The following is a 12922-nucleotide window of genomic DNA, read 5'->3' as shown; positions in this document are numbered from 1 at the left end:
CGCTGCCATGGATCCAAATGCCTTTTTAAACATCCTTATCATGGGTGAAATAAATGCTGCAATATCCTGCTATCAGTGGGATGTTTATATCATAGTCATTTTACTTAGCACTAAGATAACTATTTTAAGCCTTCCTTTGTGCAACCGTATTAAACTTCATGCTTTCTATGATTGTTTACGAATCATTGTTCTTGTGATGTCAGGCATTTTTTTCAGGCTAGATGTTTAATCAATTATTTGATGTTGCATTGATTTATTGAGTTATTTACTGGTGTAAATTTTTATAATTACTTTTAATACATTCACTGATTTATTTCTGTTTTTAGCATTATAGATGATTATTGTAGGGAGCAAGGTTATATTATACACAAATATATTTATTATAAACTATTAAAGCAACATCAACTGAACCCCAATATTAAATCATTTTTTTCCAAACTGTACCATGGTCTTAACTTGGAAACAGTACTAATGGCTAGATAGCTAAAACTATTAAAAGTTCGAGAGGTTGCTGTGATACTACTATAGAGTAATATTATTGCCTGATTTGCAGGATACAATAAGGGGACAGCTTTGTTAGTATGAAGAAACATGAAGGATTTGTGAGATGGTAATGTTCAAAATGAATTGTTCTTGTGAGTGCTATGGGGAGATGGAGAAGTTAAATCCATCAGGTACAATGATCGACAGATTCATTCCTTGTCTTTTGTCTTGCCTTTAGTTCAGTGTTACAGTACAGTAAGCAGGATGCAGTCAAGGCTCAGAACAGGTTTTTCATACAGTACCACGGCTTTAATCAGATCATCCCTTTTTATACAGTCAAATCTCCTGCTTATTTCCATAAACTCCGTAGTTGGTTAGAAGTTGTTGAATCGCCCTCTTCTGTTTGTGCTAGTCTCAGCCACTCCCAGTTTTAGCCTAACAAATGAGTTTTCAGGCTGTTAATTTAATGTTGCTGATGTGATCAGAGTCTTTGTCTTCTAATTTAATCCATTCCTGAGGTGATCAGGGCTTTTGTCTTCTAATAATTTAATCAATCACATATTATCATATGTCCCAACTGTTTTTACTGTTCATTTTCAAGTTAACTCCTTCCTTTCCTTGTCTCAACAGATGGGAGTACTGTAGTGGGGAGACAGTGACGTAGAGGTAATGGCACTGGACTAGTAATCCAGAGGCCCAGGCCTGATGCCCTGGGGACACAGGTTCAAATCCCACTATGGCAGCTGGTGGAGTTTAAATTCAATTGATTAAAAAATCTGGAATTGAAAGCTAGTCTCTGTAATGGTACCATGAAACTATCATCAATTGTTGTGAACCATCTGGTTCGCTAATGTCCTTTAGGGAAGGAAATCTGCTGTCCTTACCTGGTCTGGCCTACATGTGACTTCAGACCCACAGCAACGTGGTTGACTCTTAACCGCTCCCTGAAATGGCCTAGCAAGCCACTCAGTTTAAGGCCAGTGATGCCGATATCCCATGAAAGAATTTTTAAAAATCCGTGAGTTCAGAGCTGATGATTCAAGGTAGTCTGAGTAATATGAATGGGAGTGTGCAGTGGTCAATATTTTCCATTCGGAATGCAATGGAGCTGATCTATACAATATTAGATGGGAAGTTATCCTTCACAACATTCTCGTATTATTTATGTATTATTATTATCAGTAGATTGAATTTCAACATCATTTACAATATTTGTGCAATTTGTATAAAAATGAGGGTAAAAAGTATGGAACAGAATTTGTGGCTGTAACAGAAATACTAAAAAAATAATTGAGACTTTCTGCTTGGCTTACATCAAAACAAAGAGAGTAAAGACTGGATTGTAGAGGGTTTGGGAGTGAGATGGCCCAGATATCAGTGTTTGAAAATTAAGTATTGATGAGGTGATTAAGACTATTTTCTCTGGTTCAGGAGTCAGTGATGATAGTTCATCGGTCATCTGGAGAGTGAGGGGGATTAGGAGGAATCTCCTTATGCAAAGTTAGCGCATCTAATGATTTGCATCAGAAAAGAAACCACTGCATCTTTTAAGGGAAAATTGGATAAACATTTGCAGCAGATGCATGGCTTTGAGAGGAAAAGGGGCAGTGAGATTTGCTTTGAATTGCTGTCGCAAAGAGCCAGTACAGACACAATGGACAGACTGGTCTTCTATGCTGTAAATGTGTTTGGTCCTAATGATGTACTTTACTGGCTTTCTGTTTCTCACCTTCCCTCTTTCCCTCACCCTAACTTCTAAAACCAGGATCTGATGTTAAAGATGCCCAGGTTATCTGTGTCGCCACAGGAACTAAATGCATCAATGGCGAGTATATGAGTGACCGAGGCTTGGCCCTGAATGATTGTCATGCTGAAATTGTTGCACGCAGATCCCTCATCAGGTTTCTCTATTCCCAAATGGAGTACCATTTAAGGTGGGTAGAGCTAAAGAATCACTGTGCTGTCCCAGATTTTATAGCAGTGCTATTATGCTACAGTATATGTTCTTAAATGGATTTCATTTGGTATTTTGATTTCTCAGGTCACTCTGACAGCAACTATCCTATGATTGATAGATGATTTATTTTCTCCACCACCAACTGTTGTCTTAAACCCTACTCACTGCCCTCTCCATCCTTACCTCTAACAACAACTGCAATGAGCTCATCTATTCCACTGCTTCTGATGTTTCTCCCTTTTCTCCTTGCCCAACAAGATACCCACTCCCCATTCTAATCCTGAGCCCCCATCTCTCTGTATTTGCTCACCTATCTCCTTCTATGGTGGCTCCAAGCTAATCTCACTGATGTGCTCCACCTTCTGCTCTCTTGAGCCTATTTGCATAACCTGCTGACTTCCATTTCTGGCCCTCATGCTAACTGACATTGTAAATGGTTCCCTCTTTGCCGCAGCCCCCCGCCTTTGCAAAACTATTGTCATCAGCCCTTCCAGAAAAAACACCCTTAATCGCAAACCCCCCCCCCCACCCAACCCATCCTTGTTAACAGTTACCCCATCTCAAGCTCCCTTGTCCTTGCCACAGTTTTTGAATATGTAGTCACCTCCCAGAGTTGTGTGTATCATTCCTGCAATTCGTTTCGAACTTCTTTGATCAGGTTTTTGCCCCTCCGAAGCACCAATACCAGCTTAACCAAAGTCTCAAAATACATTCTCGGTGTCTGAGACCATGGTGCATTAGCGGTTCTGCAGTCTTTGACATGGTCAACCTCTCCCCTTCATTGTCCATGACTGGTTCCCCCCACCATACTTCACTCTTTAGAGACTTCCAAAATTCTGAACATATCCTACATCATGTCTCACTCACCCATGAAAACCTTTCATGGCCTCATCCTTCCTTATCTTTGTAACTTTCTCCAGTGTTACAACCTCCCCGTAATCTCTCTTCCTCTGACCACCAACTGGTAAATTCACCCCAAACCGTGGAATTCCTTCCCTAAGTGTCACTGCCTCTCCACTTCCTCATCATCCTTTAATACCCTGGTTAAATCCCACCTCTGACCAAGCTTATTGTCACCCACTCTAAATGTATTTTTTGGTTCCGCATCCATTTTCCATTCACGTGTGCCTCTGTGAAGCATTTTGGATTTCTTTTACATTAAAGCTGTTACATAAGTGCATGTTATAGTAATAGGTAGTGAGAGAGAGAAAAAATGCAGCTTTCAAGCATATCCTCAAGATGTCCCAAAGCACTTTGGATACAGTGAAATTGCTTTTTGAATTGTAACCACTGTTAGTAGGGCCAATTTGCACCTAAGATTTCAGTGATAGTAAATTAGATAAATTACTAGTTTAGCTTTTTTTATGCTGATGTTTGAGGAGAATGTTGGTCAGAATAGCAGGCGAATTCTCTGTTCTTCAAAGAGCCCTGTTGAGGGAATGCAATAGTAGAACACCTCTCACCATAACTTTAAAAACTGGTTCAAAGCTAAAGCCCTGTACTTGCACCATACTTGCACGAGGAAAAGCTTTTATGTGAGAACGCGATGCCAGAGTCCTCGGCTTTCCTTGGAGCCCGGCTAGCAAGAAGGTAGCTGAAGAATATGCACTACCAGCCCGGCTTGTATGTTTTACTTCCCTGTGATGCAGGCTGACACAAAATAAGACAAGATTGATATCTCTCACAGTTAACCAAAACTACACCACTGTGAAATACTTATAAAAACACACAAGAACTAGGAGCAGGAGTAGGTCATTCGGCCCCTCAAGCCTGTTCAACCATTTGATAAGATCATGGCTGATTTGATTGTGGCCTCAACTCCACTTTCCTGTCTGTCCCCCATAAACCTTGACTCCCTTATCAATCAAAAACCTGTCTAACTCAACCTTGAATGTATTCAATGACCCAACCTCCACTGTTCTCTAAGGAAGAGAATTTCACACAACCTTCTGAGAGAAAGAATTTCTCCTTATCACAGTCTTAAATGGGAGACCCCTAATTTTTAAACTGTGTCTCTTAGTTCTAGACTCCCCGACAAGGGGAAACATCCACTCAGCATCCATTCTGTCAAGTATCCTCAGGATCTTGTATGTTTCAATAAGATCACCTCTCATTCTTCTAAAGTCCAATGGGAATAGGCCAACCTGCTTAACCTTTCCTTATAAGATAACCCCTTCATCCCAGGAGTCAGTTGACTGAATCTTCTCTGAACTGCTTCCAATGCAATTATATCCTTTCTTAAGTAAAGCTAACAAAGCTACACAGTACCCCAGATGTGGTCTAACTAAGACCCTGTACAGTTGTAGCAACACTTCCCTACTTTTATACTCTATTCTCTTTGCAATAAACAGCAACATTCCATTTGTCTTCCTAATCTCTTGCTGTACCTGCATACTAACCTGTGATTCATTTACCAGATCCCTCTGTTTTTTTTTTATTTCCAAAATATACTTTATTCATAAAAATCTGTAAAAATTACATTCCCAAAGAGTTTAAAACAGCATCAAGTCAAAAAATACAAACAGTGCAAAGGTGATCAGTTTCCTTCTATACAATCATGAGTTGCCTCACAACCCTTCTATTTCACATTTGTCATGCCAGATACATTTTTACATTATACAGGAGACAGAAATTTTCCCGATACAGTTCGTGGGGTTTCCCATGGATCCAGCCCCTCAGTTCAGCTTGGTGGGGGGACCTTACACTGTGGTCTTTCCCCATTGAGCCTTTGCTGCAGCTGCCCCAAGCTTTAGTGCATCCCTCAGCACGTAGTCCTGGACCTTGGAATGTGCCAGTCTGCAACATTCGGTCGTGGACAACTCTTTGCGCTGGAAGACCAGCAAGTTTCGGGCAGACCAAAGGGCGTCTTTCACCGAATTGATAGTCCTCCAGCAGCAGTTGATGTTTGTCTCGGTGTGCGACCCTGAGAACAGCCCGTAGAGCACAGACTGCTGTGTTACAGAGCTGCTTGGGATGAACCTCAACAAAAACTACTGCATCTCTTTCCACACCTGCTTTGCAAAGACACATTCCAGGAGGAGGTGGGCAACCGTCTCTTCCCCACCACAGCCACCGTGGGGGCATTGCTGTGCCGTAGAGTTCTACAGTCTCCATTCAAATAATATGCTGCTTTTCTATTCTTCCTGCCAAAGTGGACAGGTTCACTTTCCCACATTATACTCCATCTGCCAAATTTTTGCCCACTCACTTAACCGATCTAAATCCTTTTGTAGACTCTTTATGTCTTCTTGATAGCTTACTTTCCTAACTATCTTTCTCTCATTAGCAAATTTAACTCCATACATTTGGTCCCTTCATCCAAGTAATTGATATAGATTGTAAATAGATGAGGGCCCAGCACTGATCCCTGTGGCAGTCCACTAGTAACAGCTTGCCAACCCAAAAATGTCCCCTTTATCCCTACTCTATGCTTCCTGTTAGCTAATTACTCCTCTATCCATGCTAATATGTTACCCCATCTACACCATGAGTTCTTATTTTGTGTAATAACCTTTGATGTGGCTCCTTATTGAATGCCTTTTGGAAATCCAAGTACATCACATCTTTCGGTTCCCCTTGATCCACCTTGCTTGTTACTTCCTCAAAAAACTCTAATAAATTAGTCCAACTTAATTTCCCTTTCACAAAGCCATGTTGGCTATGCCGGATTGTATTATGACTTTCTAAATGTCCTGCTGTTACCTGCCTAATAATGGATTCTAGCATTTTCCCTATGACAGATGTTAGGCTAACTGACCTATAGTTTCCTGCTTATTGTCTCCCTCCTTTCTTGAGTACAGGTGTTACATTTGCAATTTTTCAATCAGCTGGGACCTTTCCAGAATCTAGGGAATTTTGGAAGATCACAACCAATGCATCTACTATCTCTGTAGCCACTTCTTTTAAGGCCGTCAGATGCAAGCCATCAGGTCCAGGGGACTTGTCAGCCGTTTAGTTATAGGATCATAGGAAATAGGAGCAGGAGTAGGCCATTTGGCCCATCGAGTCTGCTCTGCCATTCAAACAGATCATCTACCTCTACACCAGTTTTCCCCACTATCCCCATATCCCTTGATGTCATTAGTATCCAGAAATCTATCGATTTCTGTCTTGAACATGCTCAAATGATCGAGCTTCCACAGCTGTCTGGGGTAGAATTCCACAGATTCACCACTCTGAGTAAAGAAGTTCCTCTTCACCTCAATCTTAAATGACTTTTCCCATATTCTGAGACTGTGTCCCTTTTGCAAATCCAGTACAGCACAAATACAGGTTCCCCTTTATCCACCTTGCTTGTTACTTCCTCAAAGAACTCTAATTAATTAGTCAAACATAATTTCCCTTTCACAAAACCATGTTGGCTCTGCTGGATTGTATTATGATTTTCTAAATGTCCTGCTATTACCTGCTTGCTAATGAATTCTAGCATTTTCCCTATGACAGATGTTAGGCTAACTGGCCTATAGTTTCCTGCTTTCTGTCTCCCTCCTTTCTTGAGTAGAGGTATGACATTTGCGATTTTTGAATCAGCTGGGACCTTTCCGGGATCTAGGGAATTTCCAGCCAGAGGAAACATCCTATCCACATCTACCCTGTCACACCCTGTAAGAATTTTGTAAGTTTCAATGAGATCACCGCTCATTCTTTGAAATTTTAGAGAATACAGGCCCAGTTTCTGCAATCTCTCCTCGTAAGACAATCCCGCCATCCCAGGGATTGGTCTGGTGAACCTCTGGTGCGCTCCATCTATGGCAAGTATATCCTTCCTTAGATGAGACCAAAACTATGCACATACTAATAGTTATTAGAGTTATTAATAGTTCAAATAGTTTTCCCCAGTGATTGTGATTATTTTAAGTTCCTCCCTCCCTTTACCTCTTGATTTTCAAGTATTTTTGGGATGTTTTTTGTGTCTTCTGCAGTGAAGACAGACACAAAATACCATTTCCTTGTTTTCCATTATTAATTCCCCATTCTCACCCTCTGTGGGACCAACACTCACTTGAGTTGCACTTTTCCTTTTTAAATACCTGTAGAAGCTCTATCTGTTTTATGTTTCTAGCTAGCTTTCCCTCATACTCGCTCATTAATTTTTAGTCATTCTTTGCTGGTTTCTAAAATCTGTCCAATCTTCTCACCTTTCTCACTAATCTTCTTAGTATTGTATGCTTTTTCTTTCAATTTGTTACTATCCTTAACTTCCGTTGTTAGCCTGGATGGTGCATCCTTCTCATAGAGTTATGAAATATCTCCTTAAATGTCTGCCACTGCTTCTCTATTGTCCTACCTTTTAACCTATTTTCCCAGTTCACTTTAGCTAACTCTGTCCTCATACCCTTTTAATTGCCTTTATTTAAGTTTAAGACACCAGTCTTAGACTCACACTTCTCACCCTCAAATTGAATGTGAAATTCTATTATGATCACTGTTGCCTAGAGGCTCCCTTACTATGAGGTCATTATTTAATCCTGTCTTATTGCACATTACCAGGTCTAAAATAGCCTGCTCCCTGATTGGCACTAGAACGTACTGCTCGAAGAAATGCACTCTGAACTCATCTTCCAGGCTACCTTTGCCAATCTGATCTGTGCAATCTATATGAAGATTCAAATCACCCATAATTATTGCAGTACCTTTCTTACAGGCCCCCATTATTTCTCCCTGTATATTCTGTCCAACAGTATAGCTATGTTAGAGGCCTATAAACTACTCCTGCAAGTGACTTCTTACCTTTGCTATTTCTTATCTCTACCCAACTTGATTCAACATCTTGATCTTCTGAACTAAAGTCATTTCTCACTACTTTACTGATGTCATCCTTATTTGACAGAACTACCCCCCACTTTTTCTAACTTCCTTTCCTTCCGAAATGTCACATATCCTTGAATATTTAGGTCCCAGCTTTGATCACCTTGCAACCACATCTCTGAAATGGCTATCTGATCATACATATTTATTTCCATTTGCACTATCAATTAATCAGTTTTGTTTTGAATGCTGCATGCATTCAGATACCGAATCTTTAATTCTGTCTTTTTACCATTCTTGCAACCTCTAGCCTTATTGCAATGAAAGTTCTGTCACGCAGGTCAAAGAACAGGTCTTTCAATGCCTTACATGGGCAATTCATCCAGATTGAGGACAATGCAAAATTACAGGCCTAATAAATAAGACGCCATGTAGAGACATCATAGTTAATGGGCCTACAGAGGCCCAATACAATTACAAATGCTATAGACTGCAAGTTGTCAGCTCAGTGATCAGTATTATTTAATTGCCAAGGTGGATTTGATCTATACATTTGTTAGGTAATAAAACTCACTTCATTCTGAAAAACATATGCATTTGCTTTAATAGTCAAACTACTTTTGTCTTGATGGGAGATTGCCTGCAAGTAATCAACAATAAGAATGAATCATTTTCTTCTGGGAGCTGCAGAAAACTTCTCTGGATTACTCCAGAGAATGTTTTCACAGTAGATGGGCGCAAAAGACAAATACTGTCAAGTTGTAAATTCCCAATGAAAAATGGAGTGAATGTTGACACCACTATGTAAACCAAAGAGTTGGAGGCAGGCGAAACTATGGTTTTAATTTACCAAACTCACAATCGAAGCTACAGAATACAGAACGTATCAATAAAAGTGGCCTTATTTTTCCAGCAAAATGCAGAAAATGGAGGATAGTTACATAATACAAACTATGTGCATAACATCAATCCTAGTTACTTAGAGCAGTGTGGTCTCTGGGTGTGATTGACGGGGGAATTACCCAATTATCTTCATCCAGGCTGGAACTTCTATTACTTTATGCAGCCGTGAAAATATAATGGAGATTCTTTACAGTTATGAAGTTCAAAAAGGTCGTGAAATCATTGATATTGATAACCAGGCTGGCAGTGACTTCTACTTACAATCCATAGCATTTAGAATTATTTCAGATCTTTGTTGGTCCATTAACTGTGATGTCTCTACATGGGTCCCTTGAGATAGTAAGGAAGATTGATACATTTTTTCTTTATTTCAAGTTTTCCACACAATGAAGGTTCTGTTTTATCCAACATTTCTGTCAGTCTTGATGTCATGCTCTTTGGCAAAGTAGCAATCCTTTGTTTTCAAATCTTCTTTATGTTCTTGGAATGTGTGGTAGCATTGTATTTGAAAAGCATTATGTTTTGGTACAGTAAACCCTAGAATGGCATCTTTCTTGATGTACGCCCATTCCGGCAAAAAGAATGATATCTAGGATCTTCCTATTGTTACTGACTAGAACTCTGTTTAACTTTTATTTTTGTCATCAACCCCATGTCGCTGACCAGGTCAACACGGATGTTCTGTTTGGGCATAGTGTTATCATTGTGTTATTTGGGATGAGGGGGTTGACCTATGATGAGAGGCTGAGTAAATTGGGCCTATACTGTTGGGAGTTTAGAAGAGTAAGAGGCAATCTCATTGAAACATACAAGATTCTGAAGGGGCTGGATAGGGTAGACACTGAGAGATTGTTTCCGCTGGTTGAGGAATCTAAAACGTGGGGATACAGTCTCAGGACAAGGGGCCAATCAATTAGGACTGAAGTGAGGAGAAATTACTTCACTCAAAGGGTTGTGAATCTTTGGAATTCTCTACCCCAGAGGGTTGTGGATGCTCCATCGTTGAATACATTTAAGGCTGGGATTAACAGATTTTTCGTCTCTCAGGGAATTGAGGGATATGCCAAGCAGGCAGGAAAGTGGAGTTGAAGCCTAAGGTCAGCTATGATATTGAATGGCGGAACAGGCTCGATGGGCCATATGGTCTACTCCTGATCCTATTTCTTGGTGTTCTTGTGTTTACAAGTATACTTTATATGCATTTTCTCAGTCGAGCACACAAAGTTGTACTTGCAATGATCTCGTGTAGACTGGAGTTTTCAGTGTTGTATAATAATACTTTGTTATCTTTATAGCAACAAGACAGAAGACCACCACAAATCCATTTTTGTTAAGTGTGAAGAAGGCGGCTTCAAACTTAAGGAGAATGTGCAGTTCCACCTTTACATCAGTACGTCACCATGTGGTGATGCCCGCATCTTCTCACCACATGAGGCAGCAGTAGAGGGTAAGGGTTTGTTGCTGGTTGCTCTAACAGAAATGGTATAGGGAAAAAGCCACACACAACAATAGTCCCTTGCTGGCTCATGTAATTGAGGTATGGTCCCCTTAACCAGTCTTAGATTTATTTCAGTCTTCACTACTTGCTCGATTCACTAGGTGTTACAGTCAGTGACTTTTCACTTCTGAAACTAACGGGAGGGAGCTAGTATTAGGAATAGGAACAGAAAATACTGGAAATACTCAGCAGGTCAGGCAACATCTGTAGAAAGGCAAACCATTAACATTTCAGGTCGGTGACCTTTCGTCAGAACTTACTATTAGGAATGCATGGGATCTATTGATAATCTTTTGAGCAATAATAAGTATTATTTTGAGAGGCAATCTTTCCAGAATTGAGAATTTGGCAATTCTTGACCTGGGCAACACTGGTTTGAGGAAATCTGGATTTTAGACCTTTCTAAAATAAGACCAGTGAAAGTAAATTTTAAAAAATCTTACCTTTCCACAACAAAACTGTGAATCAATAATGAGTAACCTATAAAATCAGGAAAGTCATGATCATATGAATAGTTGAATAGGCTATATACCCAATTTATGGCTTGTGCAATATAGCATCCTGCCTAGAATTAGTTTAACCTTCACATATCCCATGGGATATGGGATACTTCCATTGGTACATGTAGAGATCCAGAGAGCTTGTGGGACATATGTGTTACCCATTGTCCTGAACTTGTGCAATTGAGTTATTGTATGGGAAGAGGGGGAAAAAAAGAACTATCTGAACAGATAGTTGGCATGGAAATACCGAGTAAGGTTACCTAAAAATTAACAGTTTGCTTCCTCAAACTAAATGTTAGATGCTATTGACATCCTTCCTCATGGACAAAATAGTTTATTTACAAATTGAGTTTCATCTTGTCTTCAACCAAAACAAGAATGGCCAATACCATAATGGATAATCCAAGCCTTGAAAAGGCGGTAGAGAAACTGGCCATCATTTTGCTAAGTTTGGGCCAATTTTGAGGAGTGATATAAGGTTTCCGGGGATATAGATAGAGGGATGAATTTTGGTGCTGGAGTGAGGGCTCCTGGCACCAGGCCAAAAAGGCAGAGGAAAGCCCGCCTCAGCCTTTTCGTGTCTCCGGAGTGATCCTCCGTTTTTTTAACTTCTAAATTACACAAGCTGGGATCCCCATCCCTTTTAAAGATGGAGCTCCCACCTCCGAGAGCTGCCGGCCAATCAGAGGGCCAGCAGCTCAGCAGTATTGGCAGCTTCACCAGGATGCTGAAAAGTAGAGCTGGTTGGAGCATAGGAGTGCCTCCACAGTACCAGATGTGGAGTTGGGAGAAAGTAATGCTGTAACTCGGTTCTCTATCACTGTCAGGAGGGTGTAATTACAGCATAACCACTTTACATAGGCAGTTTCCATCCTAAATGTGAACATAGAATTTTTGCATGGAACAAGTTCATAAAGGAAGTGCATGTAGATGTAAATTTTTTAATGTATTTTAGATGCATTATCCATGTTACAGAGACAGGCAAAATGATGATGGGGAATAAGGAAATGGCAGAGACATTAAACATCTATTTTGTACCTTTCTTCACAGTAGAAGCTACAAAGAACATACAGGGTACTTGGAACATTACAATATGATTAAGCAAATTCAGCATGGTTTTAAGAAAGGGAAATTGTGTTTGACAAATTTATTGAGAGATTTTTCAGGATGTAACTAGCAAGGTAGAATATTGGGGAACCAAGGGTCTAATGAACATGAGGAATGTAAAGTAATATTAGTCAAAAAAAGTACTGGACAAATTACTGGTACTAAAAGCCAACAAATCCCCGGAACCTGGTGGCCTACATCCCAAAGTTTTAAAAGAATGCAAAGATAATGGATGCATTGCTTTTGATTTTCCAGAATTCGCTCGATACTAGAATGGTCCCCATGGATTGGAAGGTAGCAAATGTAAACCTACTGTTGAAGAAAGGAGGGAGAGAGAACACAGGGAACTATAGGAAAATTACATTGGTAATAGGGAAAAATTATAGACTCTATTAGGGACATGATAATAGAAGACTTGGAAAATTACAATATGATCAAGCACAATCAACACGGTTTTATGAAAGGAAAATTGTATGTGACAAATCCATTGGAATTTTTGTGGGTGTAAAAGGGGAACCAGACAATTTAGTATATTTGGACTTTCAGAAGGCAGTTGATAAGGTGCTACACGAGGTTATTACACAAGCTTAGGACTCATGGGATTGGGGATAATATACTGCCGTGGATTGAGGATTGGTTAAAGGACAGAAAAAAAGGAGTAGGAATAAATGGATCAGTTTTGGACAGTTAGGGTGTAACCAGTGGGGTGCCACAAGGATCTGT

General features: G+C 40.0%; 1 protein-coding gene across 14 annotated transcripts in view; it reads left to right on the top strand.

Moving 5' to 3' along the window:
• LOC137372267 (double-stranded RNA-specific editase 1-like) overlaps positions 1 to 12922 on the top strand; it is a 428430-nt gene that overhangs the window by 339012 nt on the left and 76496 nt on the right. For all 14 annotated transcript variants that reach the window (XM_068035994.1, XM_068035992.1, XM_068035993.1 and 11 more), the window contains 2 exons: positions 2249 to 2417; positions 10387 to 10538. In XM_068035994.1, coding sequence (XP_067892095.1) covers positions 2249 to 2417; positions 10387 to 10538 — 321 coding nt within the window. The remainder of the gene's footprint in view (positions 1 to 2248; positions 2418 to 10386; positions 10539 to 12922) is intronic.

Source organism: Heterodontus francisci, chromosome 7 (genome assembly GCF_036365525.1).
Source record: "Heterodontus francisci isolate sHetFra1 chromosome 7, sHetFra1.hap1, whole genome shotgun sequence".
NCBI classification, from domain to species: Eukaryota; Metazoa; Chordata; class Chondrichthyes; order Heterodontiformes; family Heterodontidae; genus Heterodontus; species Heterodontus francisci.
Note: the sequence above shows the minus strand (reverse complement) of the source record. Positions and strands in the feature narration are given on the sequence as shown.